This window comes from Lampris incognitus, unplaced genomic scaffold, assembly GCF_029633865.1.
Source record: "Lampris incognitus isolate fLamInc1 unplaced genomic scaffold, fLamInc1.hap2 scaffold_195, whole genome shotgun sequence".
NCBI classification, from domain to species: Eukaryota; Metazoa; Chordata; class Actinopteri; order Lampriformes; family Lampridae; genus Lampris; species Lampris incognitus.
This window is the reverse complement of record NW_026611154.1, coordinates 58,737-83,871: the sequence shown is the minus strand read 5'-3', so window position 1 is coordinate 83,871 and position 25,135 is coordinate 58,737. Positions and strand designations below refer to the sequence as shown.

Here is a 25,135-nt window from a genome sequence, read left to right as displayed (position 1 = left end):
TCTGTTCCGAGTTCCTGATGACGCCGTTTGGTCTGTTCCGAGTTCCTGATGACGCCGTTTGGTCTGTTCCGAGTTCCTGATGACGCCGTTTGGTCTGTTCCGAGTTCCTGATGACGCCGTTTGGTCTGTTCCGAGTTCCTCATGACGCCGTTTGGGCTGTTCCGAGTTCCTCATGACGCCGTTTGGTCTGTTCCGAGTTCCTCATGACGCCGTTTGGTCTGTTCCGAGTTCCTGATGACGCCGTTTGGTCTGTTCCGAGTTCCTGATGACGCCGTTTGGTCTGTTCCGAGTTCCTGATGACGCCGTTTGGTCTGTTCCGAGTTCCTCATGACGCCGTTTGGTCTGTTCCGAGTTCCTGATGACGCCGTTTGGTCTGTTCCGAGTTCCTGATGACGCCGTTTGGTCTGTTCCGAGTTCCTGATGACGCCGTTTGGTCTGTTCCGAGTTCCTGATGACGCCGTTTGGTCTGTTCCGAGTTCCTGATGACGCCGTTTGGTCTGTTCCGAGTTCCTGATGACGCCGTTTGGTCTGTTCCGAGTTCCTCATGACGCCGTTTGGGCTCAAGGGGGCTGCGCAGACCTTCCAGCGGCTCATGGACTCTGTGCTGTGAGAGATGCCGCCGTTCCTGTTTGTCTGGCTGGACGACGTTCTCGTGGCCAGTACGTCCGCAGTGGAGCGCCCGGTCCACCTCCGGCCGCTGTTCGAACGGCTCAGCCGGCATGGGCTCCGCGTCAACCCGGCAAAGTGCCAGTTGGGCCTGCCGGCCATTGATTTCCTCGGGCACCGGGTTACAAAGGACGGAGTAAACCGCCCTCCCTGACGAGGCGGATGCCGTCGCCAGTCCCTGCAGGGGTTCCTGGGCGTGGTGAACTCTTACAACCGATTCATTCCCCGGGCGGCCCAACTCATGCGCCCCCTGTATGAGGCTCTGAAGGGTACGGACCCAAAGGGCCCAGTGGACTGGTCGGAAGAGAGAAACCGGGCATGTGAGGACGCTAAGGCTGCACTGGCTGGTGCCGCCTTGTTGGTGCACCCATCACCAACTGCCCCAGTAGCACTCAGATTACACCGGGGGGGGGGCAGTGTATGAGCAGTGGGTGGGCGGAGCCTGGCAGCCGCTCGCTTTTATCAGCTGCCAGCTGCACAGCAGTGAGAGGAAATACAGTACCTTCGACCGGAAGCTTCTTGGCCTGTTTCTTGTCATCCGCTGCAGCTTCAGCTCTCTTACATCTCGGACTTCACCACTGACATCCGGCACGTCGACTCTCCCGGGCGATGTTGGGGGCCGTCCACTTGAGACTTGGGACTTGGGACCATCCATAGCCTTTCACACTCAGGCATGAAGGCGTCAGCCAAGTTGGTGGGGGCCAAGTTCGAGTGGCAGCGCTCCAAGTTTCACCGCCTCACCAAGGCAGCCCTGGTGCTGTTCCCAGTGCCTGGGAACAGCACATTGACCATGGTCAATGTGAACCTAGTAGGACCCCTTCTCTCCTCCCGTGGTTTCACTCATCTCCTTACCATGGTGGACAGGACCACTAGGTGGCCAGAGGCTATTCCGTTGTCAACCACCACGTCTGCTGAGGTGGCCCGGGCTTTCATCGGGTCCTGGGTAGCCCGGTTTGGCACGCCATCTGACCTCACTTCTGACCGGAGCCTGCAGTTCACATCCGAGCTCTGGACTGCAGTCGCTGAAAGCCTAGAGGTGAAGCTGCACCGCACCACGGCCTACAACCCGCAGGGCAACGGTTTATGAGTGGTTTCATCGTTCTATGAAGGCCGCTCTTCGGACCAGCCTCACATCGGACCGGCTCCCATGGGTCATGCTTGGCCCGCGGACCGCCCCTGAGGAAGACCTCCAGTCCTCATCGGCCGAGCTGGTTTACGGCCAGCCACTGCGGGTCCCGGGGGAATTTCTCCCAGACGGCGCGGCACCCTGGTCTGCTGCCCGCCAACGGGCTGTGTTCCAGGACACTGCCGGCGTTTTCACTCCAGCCCCAACTTTGCGGCTCGGCCTCCCTCAGTCTTACAACCCCAAGGACCTGCAGTCGGGCGGGTACATCTTCATCCGGCATGACGCCCACCGTACCCCCCTGCGGCCCCCCTACGATGGCCCCTTCCGTGTCCTGGCGTCGGGGGCTAAGAACTTTGTTGTGGATGTCGGTGGTAAGCAGGAGTGGGTTTCGGTGGACCGCCTCAAGCCGGCTCACCTGGACTTAGACAGGCCGGTTCAACTGGCCCAAGCCCCTCGGCGTGGACGCCCACTGCCCCTACACCTGTCAAGAGGAGCCGTTTTGGCCGCATTATTCGTCCCCCGCCACGTTACAATATTTCTTTTCTTCTTGTCATGGTGAATTGTGGGGGGGGGGGCGTGTGTAGTGACCTACTGGCAGGTTAAATAGTCACCATGCGGGCCAGAGACGGTGCCTTTCAGACAGTGGGCGGGGGTTAGCAAGGGGTATTGTGGGTAGACACGAGGCTGAGGTTTTTAGTATAGTGAACTGCTGACTTGGAGTTTGTGGGAATAAACGACCCCACGGCCGTGTGGTCATGAGGAGAAGTGGTCTCGTCTCCTTTCTTTCATCCTCCACACTATATAGATATAACATTATGTCTATATATGGTAACACTTTAGTGTGGGGGGGGGAACATATTCTAAGTAACAAAAACTTAACTTAGAGTAATGTAACACTATGAACACTTGTACTTTTGTGTGTTGTTATGTAGGAACAGACCATATTCATTACGTGTTAGTAAGGGAGAATACCCCTTCTTGTGGTACTACCACCTTATAAAGTACACACCTACTTAATGGTGTATATGTTCCCCATACTAAAGTCTTACCCTATATATATATACATATATATATATAGTTTTTCCTCCTCCTCCTCATAGCTTCTCCTAGACAGTTACACACACACACACACACACACACACACACACATATATATATATATATATATATATATGTGTGTGTGTGTGTGTGTGTGTGTGTGTGGATAGCTAGATAGATAGATTTATATATATATATATATGATAGATAGATAGACGATAGATAGATTTATATATATATATGTGTGTGTGTATGTGTATATATATATATATGATAGATAGATAGATAGACGATAGATAGATTTATATATATATATATATGTGTGTTTGTTTATATATATATATATATGATAGATAGATAGACGATAGATAGATTTATATATATATATATGTGTGTGTTTGTTTATATATATATATATATACACACACACACACACACATATATATATATATATATATGGATAGACAGACAGAGAGATAGACAGACAGAGAGATAGATAGATAGATAAATAGATTTATATATATATATATAGATCTATATATATATAGATAGGGAATTTTTTTATGCCGATGCGTCCTACACAGAGTTAATCTGCAGGCGGAGTTCAGCTTCTCCACCTGCGAAGACAATCTGTATTAGACCATTTCCCCTCATCAGAGGTGGAGGAGGGTGCGTCGTGTGCTTCTTCCGGTCACATGGTGGTGGCGCCTCAGCACAGCGGCAGAGCGTTAAACCGCCGGTGGAAAATGTGGTGAAAAGGTTGTGTGGTTTTCTAATAAAAGACAACACCTGTTCACTGAGAACGGGGGGGGGGGGTTCACTGAGAACAGCAGGGGGGTCACTGAGAACAGCAGGGGGGGTCACTGAGAACGGGGGGGGGTTCACTGAGAACAGCAGGGGGGGGTCACTGAGAACAGCAGGGGGGTCACTGAGAACGGGGGGGGGGTTCACTGAGAACAGCAGGGGGGGGTCACTGAGAACAGCAGGGGGGGTCACTGAGAACGGGGGGGGGTTCACTGAGAACAGCAAGGGGGGTCACTGAGAACGGGGGGGTTCACTGAGAACAGCAGGGGGGGTCACTGAGAACAGCAGGGGGGGTCACTGAGAACGGGGGGGGTTCACTGAAAACAGGGGGGTCACTGAGTACGGGGGGGGGTCACTGAGAACGGGGGGGGGTCACTGAGAACGGGGGGGTTCACTGAGAACAGCAGGGGGGGGTCACTGAGAACGGAGGGGGTTCACTGAGAACAGCAGGGGGGGTCACTGAGAACGGGGGGGGTTCACTGAGAACAGCAGGGGGGGTCACTGAGAACAGCAGAGGGGTCACTGAGAACAGCAGGGGGGGTTCACTGAGAACAGCAGGGGGGGTCACTGAGAACGGGGGGGGGTTCACTGAAAACAGGGGGGTCACTGAGTACAGGGGGGGTTCACTGAGAACAGCAGGGGGGGTCACTGAGTACAAGGGGGGTTCACTGAAAACAGCAGGGGGGTTCACTGAGTATGGGGGGTGTTCACTGAGAACAGCAGGGGGGTCACTGAGAATGGGGGGGTTCACTGAGAACAGCAGAGGGGTCACTGAGAACAGCAGGGGGGGGGTCACTGAGAACGGGGGGGGTTCACTGAGAAAAGCAGGGGGGTCACTGAGAACGGGGGGGGTTCACTGAGAACAGCAGGGGGGTTCACTGAGAACAGCAGGGGGGGTCACTGAGAACAGCAGGGGGGGTCACTGAGAACAGGGGGGGGTTCACTGAAAACAGGGGGGTCACTGAGTACGGGGGGTGTTCACTGAGAATGGGGGGGGTTCACTGAGAACAGCAGGGGGGGTCACTGAGAACAGGGGGGGGTTCACTGAAAACAGGGGGGTCACTGAGTACGGGGGGTGTTCACTGAGAATGGGGGGGGTGGGGGGGTGGGAAAGCGCTGCTTGACAGCTTACTGGTCCAATGCCCCGATGTTTGGCTGCTCTGCTCTAGCTTGGCTTAGCTGCTGCAGATAAAGGAGCGGCACGTGGCCCAGTGGTCAGCACTGTTCCTCACAGCAAGAGGGTCGTGGGTTCGAACCCCAGGCCATCCCAAGTCCGCTCTGTGGGGAGTTTGCATGTTCTCCCCGTGTCTGTGTGGGTTTCCTCCGGGTGCTCCGGTTTCCCCCCACCATCAGAAAGCCATGCATGTTAGGGTTAATACTCCTGCCTGCGCCCCTGAGCAAGGCAGTGGAAGGAAGAAGTGGAGTTGGTCCCCGGGTGCTGCAGCTGCCCCCTGCTGCCGTACAACAGGATGGTTACATGCAGACGACACAATCACTCTATGTATGGACAGAGACAATTAATAAAGTTTCTTCTTCTAAAAAACAACCCTCTACAAGGGCAGTTATGAAGAGGGAAGTCTACCGAGATATGTGGTTCTCCAACCTGGGACCTGTCACCCTAACCTCCCTCTGGCTTTGCTTTTACCCTGTCTGTGTCTTTATCGTAGTCTTTACTGTGACACACTGAGTAGAGTGTGGCTGTAGCAGACTTTTCTACAGGAAGTCCACATGCTGTAACGTCATTCGGTGGAGGAGCCAGTGGTCTGACAGGAGGCGGACCGGTTCCGTCCTGCAGTCAGCAGACAGTGTCTCTGGGTCACCGTACCATCCGGTCCCTCATCTGGATTCAAACCTTTGTTTCGGTCTCCGCCCCTTTAAGGCCTTGCACATACAAAACTAGACAACGCCTTCAACCGAGCTGTCAATCATTCTGAGGTGCCGCCCCCATCTCTCAATATAAAGCATAAGGGGAGGTTTGAGGACTTGTTAGAAAGGACACGGTCCCCATCTGACCTCTCCAGCCCTCCTCACTTGTCCTCAGCTGAATCAGAGCCGCTAGTTCTCTGGTTGAACCCAGCTCACGTCTCCACACCACAACATGTTTCTCCTGCACAGAGCTGCTCTGAGCTCGCTGTGTTTAGGTGAGTTTCCACCAAACTCAGCACTGAACACACTCAATGACAACATCATTCATCTATGTCTCCATGTCTCTGCAGCGCTGCTCGCCATGGCACAGAAACTGACTCAGGACCAGATATCATGGACCAGTAGACAGAATCAGGAAGTCTCTTTCAGCTGTAAAAACACAGATGGATGTTATAGTGGATATGTTTTCTGGTACCAGAAGAAAGAGAGGGAAGGATTCACGTTGATTCTTGATATTGAGCAAAATGATTGTGGTGCAACTAAAGGTTATGGTCATCCTCAGCAAAATGATTTCTCAGCTACAAAAACAGACAACGGTTGTGAGTTGGTGATAAACCAAGCCAAAAGTTCTCATTCTGCCACCTACTACTGCGCCTGTTGGAAGTCTGGAAGTTGGCACAGTGAGAGATGATCCCTCCACCCTGTACAAAAACACTGCTTATCAACCAACAAACCCAAAGAAAACACCAGTCAAGTCAGGAAGTGACATCATTTGATCCAGGTGGCGATGTTTCACTTCTCATCTGTGGTACAACACAACGCAGGTGTCATCTAGTTTGTAGAGGAAACAAACCAAGAAAAATGGTTGAATAGTGTTGACAACAGAACATTCCTTAAGCTGACATTTTATATGTGAACTGTCAGAATATAAACAAAGAGAAAGCAGGGAGAAAAATCCGTTTGTGGTGAAACTTCTGTCATTATACAACAACTACCAATCATCTGCTGCATGAACTGTGGCTGTTTTTACACAACGCTGTCGAAAATCTCACCTCCACATCTGACCGTGTTGCTTCAAAACTCACCTCCACATCTGACCATGTTGCTTCAAAACTCCCCTCCACATCTGACCATGTTGCTTCAAAACTCACCTCCACATCTCACCGTGTTGCTTCAAAACTCACCTCCACATCTGACCATGTTGCTTCAAAACTCACCTCCACATCTGACCATGTTGCTTCAAAACTCACCTCCACATCTGACCATGTTGCTTCAAAACTCACCTCCACATCTCACCATGTTGCTTCAAAACTCACCTCCACATCTGACCATGTTGCTTCAAATCTCACCTCCACATCTCACCATGTTGCTTCAAATCTCACCTCCACATCTGACCATGTTGCTTCAAATCTCACCTCCACATCTGACCATGTTGCTTCAAAACTCACCTCCACATCTGACCATGTTGCTTCAAACCTCACCTGCACATCTCACCATGTTGCTTCAAAACTCACCTCCACATCTGACCATGTTGCTTCAAAACTCACCTGCACATCTGAACATGTTGCTTCAAAACTCACCTCCACATCTCACCATGTTGCTTCAAAACTCACCTCAACATCTCACCATGTTGCTTCAAAACTCCCCTCAACATCTGACCATGTTGCTTCAAACTCAACTGCACATCTGAACATGTTGCTTCAAAACTCACCTCCACATCTCACCATGTTGCTTCAAAACTCACCTCAACATCTGCCCATGTTGCTTCAAAACTCACCTGCACATCTCACCATGTTGCTTCAAAACTCACCTGCACATCTCACCATGTTGCTTCAAAACTCACCTCCACATCTGACCATGTTGCTTCAAAACTCACCTCCACATCTGACCATGTTGCTTCAAAACTCCCCTCAACATCTGACCATGTTGCTTCAAACTCAACTGCACATCTGAACATGTTGCTTCAAAACTCACCTCCACATCTCACCATGTTGCTTCAAAACTCACCTCAACATCTGCCCATGTTGCTTCAAAACTCACCTGCACATCTCACCATGTTGCTTCAAAACTCACCTCCACATCTGCCCATGTTGCTTCAAAACTCACCTGCACATCTCACCATGTTGCTTCAAAACTCACCTCCACATCTGACCATGTTGCTTCAAAACTCACCTGCACATCTGCTCATGTTGCTTCAAACCTCACCTGCACATCTGACCATGTTGCTTCAAAACTCACCTGCACATCTGCTCATGTTGCTTCAAACCTCACCTGCACATCTGACCATGTTGCTTCAAAACTCACCTCCACATCTGACCATGTTGCTTCAAAACTCACCTCCACATCTGACCATGTTGCTTCAAAACTCACCTCCACATCTGACCATGTTGCTTCAAAACTCCTCTCCACATCTGCTCATGTTGCTTCAAACCTCACCTCCACATCTGACCATGTTGCTTCAAAACTCCCCTCCACATCTGCTCATGTTGCTTCAAAACTCCCCTCCACATCTGCTCATGTTGCTTCAAAACTCCCCTCAACATCTGCCCATGTTGCTTCAAAACTCCCTTCAACATCTGCCCATGTTGCTTCAAACTCAACTGCACATCTGACCATATTGCTTCGAAACTCACCTCCACATGCTAGTTCTTCCCTATTGCTGGCGATTAGGTCTGTGTCATCTGCAAAGCGAAGGTTGGTGATTTTTCTTCCACCGATTGTGAGAGTTGGTTCAAAACCCCCATAGTGTTGGTGACGATCTCTTCAAGGAATATATTGAAACGACACGTTGGCAGTAAACAACCTTGTCTCATTCCTACTGTTGTAGTGAACCAGTCGCTGTGCTGTCCACTAGCACTGCGCTTTTCAAATCTTTATAAAGAGCTTCGATAACTTGGAAAAGGGGTTCGTTGATGTTATGTTTTCTCATGATTTGCCATAGAGCCTGTTGCCACACTGTCGAATGCTTTCTTAAAATCAATAAAGTGGTGATGGACGTCTCGTTGATGTTCTATAAATTTTTCATAAAGAACCCTCAAACTGATGATTTGCTCGATTGTGCTTCTTCCAGACCTGACACCAGCTTGTTCTTCAGCAAGAATCTGCTCAACCTGTGGTATGATACTCCTGAGAATGGTCCTGAGCATTACCTTGCTCGCATGGCTCATTACACTAATGGTTCTGTCGTTGCTGCATAATTTCAAGTTTCCTTTCTGTGTAAGTGGAATTAGTACCGGAGTAGTCCACTGCGTAGGCCATTTCTTCGGGTTATAAATTTTGTTGTAAGTGCTAAGTAAGATGTCTATAACTTTGTCGCCACCATTTTTGATTAGTTCCGCTGGTATCTTTTCTGCTCCTGGTGCTTTGTAATTTTTCAGATGTTTGATGGCTTCTTCAACTTCGCATCTTAAGATGTGATCTCTGTCTTCTGCGCCTTTACTCTCATCAACTATCAGTTGGTTGTATACTTCCTGATTTTCATTGAGGTCACAATTGTAAAGATCACTGCAGTATTCCGCCCACCTCTTTGCAATCGCTTTTTTGTCTGAGATCAGTTCTCCATTTGTGTCGTTGATAGTATGTATTTTTACGTTTTGTTCTGTAGTAAATTTCTTCACTGTTTGGGAAACCATTTTAGTGTTGTTGTGCCTCAGGTTGTTATCAGTACTTCGACATTCTTGTTGAACCCATTCCTCCTTATCTTTCTTCATCACAGCTTTCACTTCTCTGTTACATTTTCTGTCTTCCTCCTTGCATTCTTCAGAGCTGTACTTCAGAGCCTTGGCTTCACATCTTCCATCGCATAGCTTCAATGTTCTATCTTGAATCCATTGATGTTTCTTGGACTTCTTTTTACCTAGTATTTCTAGCGCAGCTCTGTTCATTTCTTCCGAGAACTTTTCGGTCACTTCTTCAACATTATCGAAGTTCCGGAAAGCAGCAAAACGCCCTCCAATTCTGGCTTGGAATTTGTCTTTAACGTTTGCATCTTTTAGTTTTTCAAGATCATATTTGATTCTCCCATTCTTTTCTCTTTTCTGCTTTTTAGCTTTATGTTGACGGTCCTCATCACCAAATCGTGGCCGCTTCCTGTATCAGCTCCAGGAAATGCTCTTGTTTTATTTCTCACAATGCTTGAAACCTTTTCGACGTTGGTATGTAGTCTATTTGGCTGTGGTTTATGCCGTCCGGTGAGTGCCATGTAGTTTTCCGCGAGTTCTTGTGAGGGTGGAGCGCGTTTGCTAGAACCAATTGTTGTTCATGCGCAAACTCTCCAGTGTGTCTCAGGGCCTACTTTGGCATTCCAATCACCCTGCACAATCACAATATCTTTATTTGTTTGTTTTTTGTTTTTTTATGCGATTTTCAGTTTGTTTGTAGAATTCTTCGATCTCCTCCTCGGTTTGATCTGCCGTAGGTGCATAGACTTGGATAATAGTGATGTTGTCAGACCTTATGACCTTTGTAAGTGACATTCTCTCCCATGTCTTTCCATCTCATCTTTGCGATGCCCAATACATTCCAGTTGTACCTTTCCATTTCGTGGCAGAGTTCTTGTAATTTTCCAGGTTTGTTCAATGTTCTTACGTTCCAGGGCCCTGTGATGAACTCAGATTTCTGTAGCTTTAGATTTGTAGTTTGCTTTTTTTCTTCCTCAATAACATATTTTTCGACTTCACCACAAGAAAGGTTAGTGAAGAACGCGGCCGTTGTTAACCGAGGCCTCGACTAATCCAGTATGGTGATTGAGTTTGGTTGAGTCTTCATTGTGTTTTATTAGGGGGAGTACCTGGTGGTCCCTATCTCCTCTCCAGGTATGGATGGCTGTTGGTTCACAGAGGAACTCATCCGCCCTTTGACAGATTTTGTCTTTAGTCCTGTTGGGTGTCCACACATTCTCTTCACAACAACCCAAGGGTTGAAGTGGGGCGGTCGGTTTAGTCGCTGACGACCCGATGGTTGCGGTTTAATGTCGTACCCAGGACTCAAAAAGTTCCTTCGAGCCGGAGTACAATTAAGAGGAATAAATCCATCAGTAACCGAAGAAACAAGGTATCGTATATTTCCTGGAAGGAGTGATAGCTGATATTTATGAAACCAAATTGAAGCATCTTGTGGAAGTGATCAGCAGTAGGCAGAACTTTAGAGCTACCAACAGGTGAAATGCTAATAGGAATTAGACACCTTGTTGACAATTTTCATGACCAACTCTTTGGATGATGTGTGGTCCCATTTTTGATAACATTCGATGTTTGGTCCTGCAGGTTATTAGGTACTTTGTTGCACAATTAATAATAATGTCTGTGAATGTTCTCATTCTTCCAGGTCATGGTTATCCAAAGGAGTTGAATCAAGTGCAACTGGACTTGGTATATATCCGTGAAGACGTTTCGCCTCTCATCCAAGAGGCTTCCTCAGTTCGGGCCTTTCTGACTAGATGAAGCTAGTCTGACTGGCTGGTGATGAGACTCAGAATTTATCCTATTTAATAATGATGATGATAATTTTTATTTACATAGCACCTTTCTAAAACAATGTTACAAAGTGCTTCACAAAAAAGAACAAAAAAAAAAACCCAAACCAAAACAGATAAAACCAGACAAGGCAGGAATAAGAGTGAGATCAAATAAGAGTAAAAATAAAAACAGTAAAAATAAAAACAAATATCAAACATTTGTAAAAGCTTTCATAAAAAGAAAAGTTTTAAGACGCGTTTTAAAAGAAGCTAGAGACTGAGTTCATCTTAGCTCAGCAGGAGGAGAGTTCCATGGTGTGGGGGCTCTAACAGCAAAAGCCCGATCACGCTTTGTAACCAACCGAGGCCTGGGAATAACCAGCAGGGCTCCATCTGCAGACCTGGTCGAGGGAGCATATACCAGGTCAACAAATCACACATGTATAAAGGAGCAAGACCATTTAAAGCCTTAAAAGTGAGCAGTACAATGTTTAAATCAATTCGAAATATAACAGGGAGCCAGTGAAGGGAGGCAAGCGCAGGAGTGATATGGTCATGCCTCCTTGTCCCGGTAATGAGCTGAGCAGCGGCATTTTGTACCAACTGCAGACGGTGGAGGGAGCCCTTGCTGATACCAGAATAAAGTGCATTACAGTAGTCGAGCCGAGAAAAGATAAAAGCATGTACAACTTTTTGCAAATTGGCAATTGATTAAAATGGCGTAATTTTGGAGATTATCTTGAGTTGGAAAAAGCATGACACAACAACATGTTTAATTTGATCATCAAACCTGAGGTTAGCATCAGATATTACCCAGGATTCCTAGCAGCCTGTTTAAGACTACCTGACAGACCACCAAGATTAGTAGCAAACGGATTGATGGAATTTTCGGGACCGACCAGAATGACCTCAGACTTATCATCATTAAATTTAAGAACATTTTTGGACATCCAAGATTTAATATCAGTGAGGCAAGTTGTGAGATTTAATAGGGCGCTAGGATCTGTGGGTTTTAGTGGCATGTATAACTGAGTGTCGTCACCATAAAAATGGTAGAGCGCGTCGTGATTTTGAATGATCTGTCCAAGGGGCAGCGTGTATATAGAGAAGAGAAGGGGGCCAAGAACTGAGCCTTGAGGGACACCACAACTCAACTGAGCCACCGAGGAGGTAGAGTTACCCAGACAACAGAAAAAGTTCTGTTGGTAAGGTAAGAGTGTAATAAGTTAAGAGCCGAGCCATTGATGCCAACCCAAGTCTCTAAGTGATATAGGAGGATGTTAAGATCAACCATTGCAAAGGCAGCACTTAAGTCCAAAAGAGCTAAAATCGAGCAGTCACCTCTGTCTGCATTCATCCGTAGATCACTAGTGACCTTAACTAGAGCTGTCTCAGTACTATGCAGTGCTCTAAAACCAGACTGGAAACAATTAAAAAAAGTGTTCGTATTTGTAACAGTATTTCACCACCACCAGTGGTAAGAATGATTATTAGATTATTGTGATTCACACATTTAGGAGAGGAAAATTTGGGAGCAATACAGCAGGGTAGGGAGACAGTCTCAATGTTATAGACCAAGCTGTCAGTCTGATAATCTACACTATGAGAAAGTCCCTGACTAATCTTCTTAATTAAACTAGTTGACTCCACTGGCTCTCTAATCACCTGCAACCTGCTGAGTGATAAGTCCCTAGTGTCAAACTAAACGTAGACAGCTATCTATTGCCCCTTTTCCACTACATGGTACCGGTTCGACTCGACTCGACTTTTTCGTTTTCCGTCACTGGAAAGTACCGGCATTTTGGTAACTGTTACCACTTTTCTAGTACCACCATTGTCAAGGTTCCAAAAAAACCGGAAGGGGTACCAGAATCAATGTAGACCAGCTACACTGAGGGGGTACTGTTACGGTAATGGAAAATGACGCTCTGCGAGCCAAGTCGAGCTGGTACCATGTAGTGGAAAAGGGGCATATCTTGTTAGACAAAAGAGTGGTGCCGTCCCCAGTAGGGTGAATGCCGTCCACTTTCAGCAAGACCACATCTCATATCGTGAAGTTTCACCTAGTGAAGTTTCAGGAGGACCACACCTCAACTGCAACAATTCCGACATTCCTACTAATATCCAGCTAACCTTGTCCTCCTCTTCCACTCTCGTATTCTGCCCCCCCCCAACCATATTTCTATCGTTTCCTTCCCCTCCTTCCTCTCGTTCACAGGGTCCTGAGGGGGCTTGTTGTTGCTCGGGTGCTACGACGGATTCCCTACGAAGCTTCCCCACAACGCAGTGAGCAAGCGGAAGAAGTACAGGAACTACACACATCCATAATTTTTCTTTGCATCATTTAAACTCATCTTGTTGATGGTCTGGTCCTTGCCAGTGTGTGTGTGTGTGTGTGTGTGTGTGTGTGTGTGTGTGTGTGTGTGTGTGTGTGTGTGTGTGTGTGTGTGTGTGTGTGTGTGTGTGAAATACTGAAACATCTCTCAGGTGAAGTGAAGTGAATGGATGAAAGACTTGAGAGAGAAAAGATGACGTAATCAGAAGAGGAACTCTGAAGTGGAAGATAGTCTTTAATGCTTGTGAAGCGGAATCACGCCTCATCTCGTAGTCCTGTTTTATACAGTAGGAATGCAGGAAACCGCCTCCTTCTCACTCACTGCTCTCCAATAAAGGAAAAGAAAGTCAGATTTGCCCATCTTGACGATATGAACATGAGAGAAATGTGTTTATTTGACACGTGTTCAGTAGTTAGGTTGAGCCGATCAGCGCTGACAGACTGCTTCCCTCCCACAGCTTCATGGTAAAGGATATTTCACTGTGGACGTCAAGCTCTTTGGCCAAGGCACCAGACTGTATGTAACAGGTAAGACCAGCACTACTACACCCCTTGTTTTCTATCGTTTCTTTGTCGGTCCGATGGAAGGTGGAGCAGGTCAAACGAGGCTTTAGCTGTGTTTTCTGGTGCAGGACGGTTCAGGATTCAGACACTCACCCATGACAACGTCAGTTATTCTCTGAGAAATGGTTTTACTGAATCTTTATTCCTCCAAACACCAACCAGAACCCCAAAGCAGAACCCTGCCTTATTATACTGATATTATAAATATATTCTGCCTTATTATACTGATATTATAAATACACCCTGCCTTATTATACTGATATTATAAATACACTCTGCTTTATTATACTAATATTATAAATACATTCTGCCTTATTATGCTAATATTTTCAATATATTCTGCCTTATTATACTATTATAAATACATTCTACCATATTATATTAATATTATAAATATATTCTGCCTTATTATACTATTATAAATACAACCTGCCTTATTATAGTAATATTATAAATACACTCTGCCTTATTATACTAATATTATAAATACATTCTGCCTTATTATACTATTATAAATACATTCTACCATATTATATTAATATTATAAATATATTCTGCCATATTATATTAATATTATAAATATATTCTGCCATATTATATTAATATTATAAATATATTCTGCCTTATTATACTATTATAAATACACCCTGCCTTATTATAGTAAGATTATAAATACACTCTGCCTTATTATACTAATATTATAAATACATTCTGCCTTATTATACTAATATTATAAATACATATGCCCTATTATTACTAATATTATAAATACACTCTACCTTATTATACTAATATTATAAATACATTCGGCATTATTATACTCATAAATACCATCTGCCTTATTATACTAATCAAAAATATAATTCTGCCTTATTATACTAATATTATAAATACACTCTGCCTCATTATACTATTATTATAAATAAACCCTGCATTATTATACTAACATTATAAATACACCCTGCCGTGTTATACTATTATAAATACACTCTGCCTTATTATACTAATATTATAAATACACTCTGCCTTACCATACTAATATTATAAATACACTCTGCCTTATTATACTAATATTATAAATACACTCTGCTTTATTATACTAATATTATAATTACATTCTGCCTTATTATACTAATATTATAAATACGTTCTGCCTTACTATACTAAAATTATAAATACACTCTGCCTTATTATACTAATATTATAAATACACTCTGCTTTATTATACTAATATTATAATTACATTCTGCCTTATTATACTAATATTATAAATACACTCTGCTTTATTATACTAATATTATAAATACATTCTTGCCTTATTATACTAATATTATAAATACACTCTGCCATATTATACTAATATTATAAATACATTCTTGCCTTATTATACTAATATTATAAATACACTCTGCCTTATTATACTAATATTATAAATACATATGCGTTATTATACTAATATCATAAATACATTTGCGTTATTATTACTAATATTATAAATACACTCTACCTTATTATACTAATATTATAAATACATTCTGCCTTATTATACTCATAAATACCATCTGCCTTATTATACTAATCAAAAATATAATTCTGCATTATTATACTAATATTATAAATGCACTCTGCCTTATTATACTACTATTATAAATAAACCCCGCATTATTATACTAACATTATAAATACTCCCTGCCGTGTTATACTATTATAAATACACTCTGCCTTATTATACTAATATTATAAATACATTCTGCCTTATTATACTAATATTATAAATACATTCTGCCTTATTATACTAATATAAATACCCTCTGCTTTATTATACTAATATTATAAATACATTCTGCCTTATTATAGTAATATTATAATTACACTCTGCCTTATTATACTAATATTATAAATACACCCGGCCATATTATACTAATATTATAAATACATTCTTGCCTTATTATACTAATATTATAAATACACTTTTTTATTTTACTAATATTAAAAATACACTCTGCCTTATTATACTAATATTATAAATACACCCTGCCTTATTATACTAATATTATAAATACACTCTGCCTTATTATCCTAATATTATAAATACACTCTGCCTTACTATACTGATATTATAAGTACATTATAAGTACATGTGTGACTGACAGCTTTTGGATGGTAATATTAGAATTCATCTTCTGGTTTTAAAATGGAGGACAAATAAATTCTTGACTTAATCAGAGACAGTCATATGTAATAAACAGGATTCTTCACATTCATCAGAATCAGAATACTTTATTATTCATATTTATCATTCATCCCAGAGGGGAGAAATACAGTTTATTCAGATTATATTTCACTTTTTTTTATTTTGAGATACTTTATTAATCCCCATGGGGAAATTATGCTCTGCATTTAACCATCCTAGCTGTGTAGCTAGGAGCATTGGGCAGCCACCGTGCAGTACCCGGGGACCAACTCCAGTTATTTCTTCCCACTGCCTTGCTCAGGGGCACAGACAGCAGTATTAATCCTAACATGCATGTCTTTTTGATGGTGGGGGAAACTGGAGCACCCGGAGGAAACCCACCGCAGACACGGGGAGAACATGCAAGCTCCACACAGAAAGGACCTGGGATGACCCCCAAGGGTGGAGAAGCCCGGGGTTCGAACCCAGGACCTTCTTGCTGGAAGGCAACAGCGCTAACCACTGGGCCACCATGCTGCCCAAGTTAATTCTTCTAGTTTATTCTTCTTCTGAATGCAGTTCGTCATTCAATAAATATTCTACCAGTCAATCTTCTGTTTCCAGAGTTGATTTTACAATGATCAGAAACAACTTTAACCACCAGCGGGGACTTGAATAATAATAAGTCAATAAATAAGTACAGGCTTAGTAATTCTCTTAGTTCTTGAGTCAAAGTTAAGAAGGCCACATTGAGCATCTATCCAGGATCCAGATCTGGCTAAAGAGGAACATTTCTGATTGATTAGAGAACCAGTCTGAACACTGATTCTTTCATAAAGATTTGAAGCTCGACTTGTAGATACCTGGAGACCAGCAGAGAGAGCAACATGCACACCGAGTTCAGGCTGGTACACACCAAGTCTTGGAGATACCTGGAGACCAGCAGAGCAACATGCACACCGAGTTCAGGCTGGTACACACCAAGTCTTGTAGATACCTGGAGACCAGCAGAGCAACATGCACACTGAGTTCAGGCCGGTACTCACCAAGTCTTGTAGATACCTGGAGACCAGCAGAGCAACATGCACACTGAGTTCAGGCCGGTACACACCAGGTCTTGTAGATACCTGGAGACCAGCAGAGCAACATGCACACTGAGTTCAGGCCGGTACACACCAAGTCTTGTAGATACCTGGAGACCAGCAGAGCAACATGCACACTGAGTTCAGGCCGGTACTCACCAAGGCTTGTAGATACCTGGAGACCAGCAGAGCAACATGCACACTGAGTTCAGGCCGGTACACACCAGGTCTTGTAGATACCTGGAGACCAGCAGAGCAACATGCACACTGAGTTCAGGCCGGTACTCACCAAGTCTTGTAGATACCTGGAGACCAGCAGAGCAACATGCACACTGAGTTCAGGCCGGTACTCACCAAGTCTTGTAGATACCTGGAGACCAGCAGAGCAACATGCACACTGAGTTCAGGCCGGTACTCACCAAGTCTTGTAGATACCTGGAGACCAGCAGAGCAACATGCACACTGAGTTCAGGCCGGTACACACCAAGTCTTGTAGATACCTGGAGACCAGCAGAGAGAGCAACATGCACACTGAGTTCAGGCCGGTACACACCAAGTCTTGTAGATACCTGGAGACCAGCAGAGCAACATGCACACTGAGTTCTGGCCGGTACACACCAAGTCTTGTAGATACCTGGAGACCAGCAGAGCAACATGCACACTGAGTTCAGGCCGGTACACACCAGGTCTTGTAGATACCTGGAGACCAGCAGAGCAACATGCACACTGAGTTCAGGCCGGTACACACCAAGTCTTGTAGATACCTGGAGACCAGCAGAGCAACATGCACACTGAGTTCAGGCCGGTACACACCAGGTCTTGTAGATACCTGGAGACCAGCAGAGCAACATGCACACTGAGTTCAGGCCGGTACTCACCAAGTCTTGTAGATACCTGGAGACCAGCAGAGCAACATGCACACTGAGTTCAGGCCGGTACTCACCAAGTCTTGTAGATACCTGGAGACCAGCAGAGCAACATGCACACTGAGTTCAGGCCGGTACTCACCAAGTCTTGTAGATACCTGGAGACCAGCAGAGCAACATGCACACTGAGTTCAGGCCGGTACACACCAAGTCTTGTAGATACCTGGAGACCAGCAGAGAGAGCAACATGCACACTGAGTTCAGGCCGGTACACACCAAGTCTTGTAGATACCTGGAGACCAGCAGAGCAACATGCACACTGAGTTCAGGCCGGTACACACCAGGTCTTGTAGATACCTGGAGACCAGCAGAGCAGTATGCACACTGAGTTCAGGCCGGTACTCACCAAGTCTTGTAGATACCTGGAGACCAGCAGAGCAACATGCACACTGAGTTCAGGCCGGTACACACCAAGTCTTGTAGATACCTGGAGACCAGCAGAGAGTGCAACATGCACACTGAGTTCAGGCCGGTACTCACCAAGTCTTGTAGATACCTGGAGACCAGCAGAGCAACATGCACACTGAGTTCAGGCCGGTACTCACCAAGTCTTGTAGATACCTGGAGACCAGCAGAGCAACATGCACACTGAGTTCAGGCCGGTACACACCAGGTCTTGTAGATACCTGGAGACCAGCAGAGCAACATGCACACTGAGTTCAGGCCGGTACACACCAAGTCTTGTAGATACCTGGAGACCAGCAGAGCAACATGCATACTGAGTTCAGGCCGGTACACACCAAGTCTTGTAGATACCTGGAGACCAGCAGAGCAACATGCACACTGAGTTCAGGCCGGTACACACCAAGTCTTGTAGATACCTGGAGACCAGCAGAGCAACATGCACACTGAGTTCAGGCCGGTACACACCAAGTCTTGTAGATACCTGGAGACCAGCAGAGAGAGCAACATGCACACTGAGTTCAGGCCGGTACACACCAAGTCTTGTAGATACCTGGAGACCAGCAGAGCAACATGCACACTGAGTTCAGGCCGGTACACACCAAGTCTTGTAGATACCTGGAGACCAGCAGAGCAACATGTACACTGAGTTCAGGCCGGTACACACCAAGTCTTGTAGATACCTGGAGACCAGCAGAGAGAGCAACATGCACACTGAGTTCAGGCCGGTACACACCAAGTTTGCATTTCTTTCAAATCCATCATTGCGAGCCAGCAACTCTGAAAAATCACTTAAAGCTACTTGGGAAAAAATGTAGATAATCCAAACCATTCCAGAAACATCCCAGAGTTATTGGTTGGTGGGTCAGCATAATGGACAAAACGTGAGGTCGTGTTTCATTTTTAACGTGCAAACCTGTCACATGGAAACTTTGGACCTGGTGTTCAAAGGCCTTTAAACTCGCGCTATCTTTGATGAAGAAGCAAACAGCCACATCATATTAACAGACACACAGGTACATTAGCAGCACACCAGTACAAATAACCTTCTAATAATGACACATGTGGGCTCCTGTAGGTCCATAGAGGCCACTGTATGTGGTCTGTTAAACGTTCTAATGGTTCAAACCTTGACAACAAAGTCAAAAGCTGATTAAAAAAAACAAAAACAAACGATAGCCTCCATATTGAATTAATCAGTGTTTTTATTTGACTAACAGGCAATCCAAAAATGTGACTTGATTTCACTCAAGGACCTCCAGGTCCTGGTCAAGGACCTTCCTCCGGGTGCTCCGGTTTCCTCCCACAGTCCAAAGACATAGGTCAGGTGAATCGGCCTTAATGAGTTGTCCCTAGGTGTGGTTGTGTGTGTGTGTCTGTGTGTGTGTGTGTGTGTGTGTGTGTCTGTGTGTTGGCCCTGTGATGGACTGGCGGTCTGTCCAGGGTGTCTCCCCGCCTGCCGCCCAATGACTGCTGGGATAGGCTCCAGCATCCCTGAGAGCAGGATAAGCGGCTTGGAGGATGATGGATGGACAATTATGTTTACTGACAAATCCAACCTTCAAGTCTCTTAGTCGTGAATAACGAAGCTCGGGGCTGACTGTGTTGGACGATGAAATGAGGTAGAGTCAGTGGAGTTTCTGTCCGAATGTTCTCCGAGGAAAAGGGAAACGAGTCTGGACACAGGCGGCCACATTACTGAGCTCTGGCTGAAAAAAATGAGCCGTCACACTTCATACCTCCAGATAATGTTTGTCTCATAAAAAAAAATGGTTTGATGTGAAGTTTCTTTGAACAACAAATCCAATAAATTCCTCTAAAGGGACCAAAGGTTTCCTCTGATTGGATGTTGGGAAAGAGAACTTTACTGATTGTACTGTTTCCTGGGAGGCAGTAAGGTAGTGGAACAATAACTATTCATGAATCATTTGATCAAGTTCTTCAGTTCTTCTCTTGCATTCCTCTCCTATGACCAGAGGAGGAACCCAGGACGCCCCGTGTGGGTGTCTACCAGGCATCCACAGCTGATGGGAAAGGGAAGTCCACGCTGGTGTGTCTGGTCACAGACATGCATCCAGACCTGGTCAGGATCTCTTGGAAGGCTGAGAGAGAGAGAGGCCAATCAAACACAGTGGAACAGAGAGACCACAAAAGTACCACCAGTATGATCCAGATTAACAAGGAAGAGCTATCACAGATGGACTACACCTGTTCTGTTCAGCACCAAACTGGTATCAAGACTGTGGTCATCAAATCAAGAGGTAGAAAACAAGCCATTGTTCTTCTGGGGTGAAAGTACTTCAGTGCTTCTGGCGTTGTCTCAGAGAAATTCACTTGTTCCTCTTTCAGTTGTGAGTACAAAGGGCCCGACCACTGTGGCAACGCCGACCCACATCCCCAGCAGCGGTGTGGGAACCCCCCAAGACACTGCTAACAGCAGCAGCGTGGGAACCCCCCAAGACACTGTTGGTAAGTTTCGGTCTCATGTGGTTTTGAACATGTGAATCTTAACCAGACATGAACGAGAGGGTCAGACATCTTTACTGTGGTATTTGTAAAATATACCGGGCCGATAGAGCCGTAAGAATCAGGACACTCCTGTTCTGGGATGTCGAGGTCAGTTGTGACACAGCAAGTCGGAAGTTCAGCAGGGAAACATCAGCAGCTCCAACATATGCCTTGAAGGGAATTATGGGTATCATATGACGTATTACTGATGTCTGAATGGAGTCTTCTCCAAAGTATTGGAGATACTCCATGCAAAGAAAAACAGGAGAAAACACAAGCGATTGCTCTGCAAACCGTGAATCCAGGTCAGCCGGGCATTATGGGAATTCCGACTGGATTGTGGCTTTGACCGGTCAGATTGTTTGGTTGAAACGGTGTGAATGTCATCTAGTGTGTGTGTAGGATTCACATAGAGTGTCTTCTCTGTTCCAGTCTCCTTCCAGTCTGTGTGCAGAGTCAAGCTGGCCTCTGTGGTTTACAGCCTGATGATAGTGAAGAGCATAGTGTACTGCTGTGGACTCTCTCTCCTGCTCATCCACACCAACAAGAGGGGCTGTTGACTGGCTGTTGACTGGCTGTTGACTGGCTGTTGTTTGGAGCAGCCGTGACTTCAAACAGGTTGTGGGTCAGATGAAGTTTTCTGCTGTTAGCTTTCTGTCATTAAACAGACGGGGGGATGTTAGTCCATCTATCTGGTGAGTTATTATCATCTGTCAGACGACAGGGCTGGATTTGCTTTCTTCAGAATTTTCCACTGTTTATTATTTAGTTGTTTTAATTCTAATAAAAAGATTAACATGTAAAATTAATAAGTTAACCTGCTCACTAATTTGAACCGAGCTACATCTAAATACAGCAACGATCAGATATGATTTCTCTTTCGGTTGAATTATCAATTCAAAATAGTTCTCAAAGTAAACACATTTAATTTATATTTTGACTGTGATAAAAAGTGGAATGGTTTTGACACAAGTGTAAAGGACAAAGTTGGACAAAATCCATCCGTTAATTACAAAACCTGTGTAAATATTCTGGAATGTATATAACATTTAGTACATTTCTAAATGAGCTGTTGTGAGGTTTTGATGAGTTGAATGTAATGCTTTATAACGAGTAGCCGTAAACAGTGATTAATAAATGAGTAATAAGACACTTATAAGCTCTTACAACACACTTGGTAACACTAGCAGACAGGTTGGAAATATTAAAAACCGTCTCATTAACGCGTCTTGTAACGCTGTATCTGGTGTCTCCTGCACTGTTCCTCTGAACTGTTCCTCTGAATGTCACCTGTTCCTCTGAGCACTGTTCCTCTGAACACTGTTCCTCTGAACACTGTTCCTCTCAACGTGAACACTGTTCCTCTGAACTGTTCCTCTGAATGTCACCTGTTCCTCTGAACACTGTTCCTCTGAACACTGTTCCTCTGAACTGTTCCTCTGAATGTCACCTGTTCCTCTGAACACTGTTCCTCTGAACTGTTCCTCTGAATGTCACCTGTTCCTCTGAGCACTGTTCCTCTGAACGTGAACACTGTTCCTCTGAACACTGTTCCTCTGAACATGAATACTCTTCCTCTAGACACTGTTCCTCTTGGCATTGTTCCTCTGAACATTGTCCCTCTGAACCCTGTTCCTCTGAACGTGAGCACTGTTCCTCTGAAAACTGTTCCTCTGAACATGAACACTGTTCCCCTGAACACTGTTCCTCTGGACACTGTTTCTCTGAACATGAACACTGTTCCTCTAAACACTGGTCCTCCGAAAATGAATACTGTTCTGCTGAACACTGTTCCTCTGAACATGAATACTCTTCCTCTAGACACTGTTCCTGTGGACACTGTCCCTCTGAACACTTCCTCTGGATACTGTTCCTCTGAACACTGTTCCTCTGAACATGAATACTCTTCCTCTAGACACTGTTCCTCTTGGCATTGTTCCTCTGAACATTGTCCCTGAACACTGTTCCTCTGAACGTGAGCACTGTTCCTCTGAAAACTGTTCCTCTGAACATGAACACTGTTCCCCTTAACACTGTTCCTCTGGACACTGTTCCTCTGAACGTGAACACTGTTCCTCTAAACACTGGTCGTCCGAACATGAATACTGTCCCTCTGAACACTTCCTCTGGACACTGTTCCTCTAAACACTGGTCGTCCGAACATGAATACTGTCCCTCTGAACACTTCCTCTGGACACTGTTCCTCTGACCACTGTTCCTCTGAACACTGTTCCTTTGAACACTGTTCCTGTGGACACCGTTCCTGTGGACACTGAGCACATCAGCACCTGTCCTGTCCTAAACTGTTCTGAATTTGTCTTGTGTTTCTTGTAATGCTATTATCAATAATTATTCAAAGACTGCAAGATAGGTTATCAATATTTCTAAGCCGTCTGCTAATGTTAACAAGTGTGCTGCGATGCATTGATCACTGTTTATTATAGAGAATGACCAATTTGATTTTGATTTTGATGTAATGTTTCTTGGACTGTCGTCTTTTTAAAATCTCACCTTACAGACTGGATTTAGTAAATGTGTCCCTCCATAAAAAGAATCGGGTGTTGTCCAAAAGCAGGTATAAATAACCCCTGACGCACAGTTTTGGACATGGAAGTAGCTTGCTGTTGGCAGGTGTAGTTGCTTCGTTCTGAGAAGATTATTTTGTTGAAGACTGACATGAACCTGATCAGACTGGAATCTGCTGGATTGAGGTTGTTTGTATTTTTTCTAGTTTAGCGACGTGTTGGTTCTTCTGACAAAACAAATAAACGCAACAAAAACATAATCAGAAATCCTTGAATGAGTTGCCAGACTTCCTTTCTTACATTTTAGATATCATTTTGACTCTTTTCCATTTGGAGTCATTTGCTTCATTTGCATATTAAGTTTTCACATTAGAGGGCTTCATCATCGTTAACAAGTGTGTTTGGATGCATCATATTCTTTTGCTTCATGTAAAGTTCGTTGTATGAAATACTCTATGAATAAAGTTTGACTCATTACTTCTGACTGTTTTGTGTGTCAGATTAACCCTCTCAGTGCCCCGAGGTCACACCAGGACAGTGTGGAGACACGTTTCCTGTCTCTGTGCACCACTTCCTGCTGCACTGACTGATAATGTAACTCCACCTCCACTCTTCCGTCCTCCGAGAGAGAGTAGACAGACAGACAGACAGACAGACAGACAGACAGACAGACAGACAGATAGATAGATAGATAGATAGATAGATAGATAGATAGATAGATAGATAGATAGATAGATAGATAGATAGATAGATAGATAGATAGACAGACAGACAGACAGACAGACAGACAGACAGACAGACAGACAGACAGACAGACAGACAGATAGATAGATAGATAGATAGATAGATAGATAGATAGATAGATAGATAGATAGATAGATAGATAGATAGATAGATAGATAGATAGATAGATAGATAGATAGACAGACAGACAGGCAGGCAGGCAGGCAGACAGACAGACAGACAGACAGACAGACAGACAGACAGACAGACAGACAGACAGACAGACAGACAGACAGACAGACAGACAGACAGACAGACAGACAGACAGATAGATAGATAGATAGATAGATAGATAGATAGATAGATAGATAGATAGATAGATAGATAGATAGATAGATAGATAGATAGATAGATAGATAGATAGATAGATAGATAGATATAGAAGAGGCTTTTCCATTGAGGAGAGGACCATCCTCCCGAAATGTTTAGCGAAAAATAAACTTGAGGAAAATAAATGCACGTAAATTTAACATACTAATCTGTTAAAATACTGGTATTGCCATTACCCCTGTGAAGTCACAAAACTCGTCGCCCCTTGTTAAAATACCGACAGCGCCCGCTACTGCAACTGAACATGACTGTACAGAGGTCCGACCTCCCCAAGCCTCCCGCTGATGTCCATTATAAACGGCTGTTACCCCAGCTGCTCTGAGTCCTGGCTGTCAACATGGGGGTGAGTGAGCGGTAGAAAAGGAGGACAAACCTCCCTTTGGGCGGGGCTAGGCCGAGCCTCCGAACATCACTGAACCAATCAGTGGAGCTGACTGGGCTGGTGACTACCCAATCAGAGTTTTAGGGAGGGGCTTATCAATGATATCGCGCAAGAAACTTGTTTTGGTCATCTGTTATTGGCCACAACACGTAAAATGATGCTCCAACGGA

The 25,135-nt window shown here is 44.8% G+C and overlaps 1 protein-coding gene across 1 annotated transcript; it reads left to right on the top strand.

The window, feature by feature from the left end:
- Positions 1-1,339: 1,339 nt before the first annotated feature.
- On the top strand, positions 1,340-23,110 carry LOC130132860 (uncharacterized). The gene is made up of 7 exons (XM_056301880.1): positions 1,340-1,474; positions 13,174-13,241; positions 13,541-13,577; positions 13,749-13,818; positions 20,414-20,698; positions 20,787-20,906; positions 21,378-23,110. The coding sequence occupies exons 1-7, from the start codon at positions 1,340-1,342 to the stop codon at positions 21,503-21,505; spliced, it is 843 nt and encodes a 280-aa protein (XP_056157855.1). The 3' UTR covers positions 21,506-23,110.
- Positions 23,111-25,135: the final 2,025 nt, after the last annotated feature.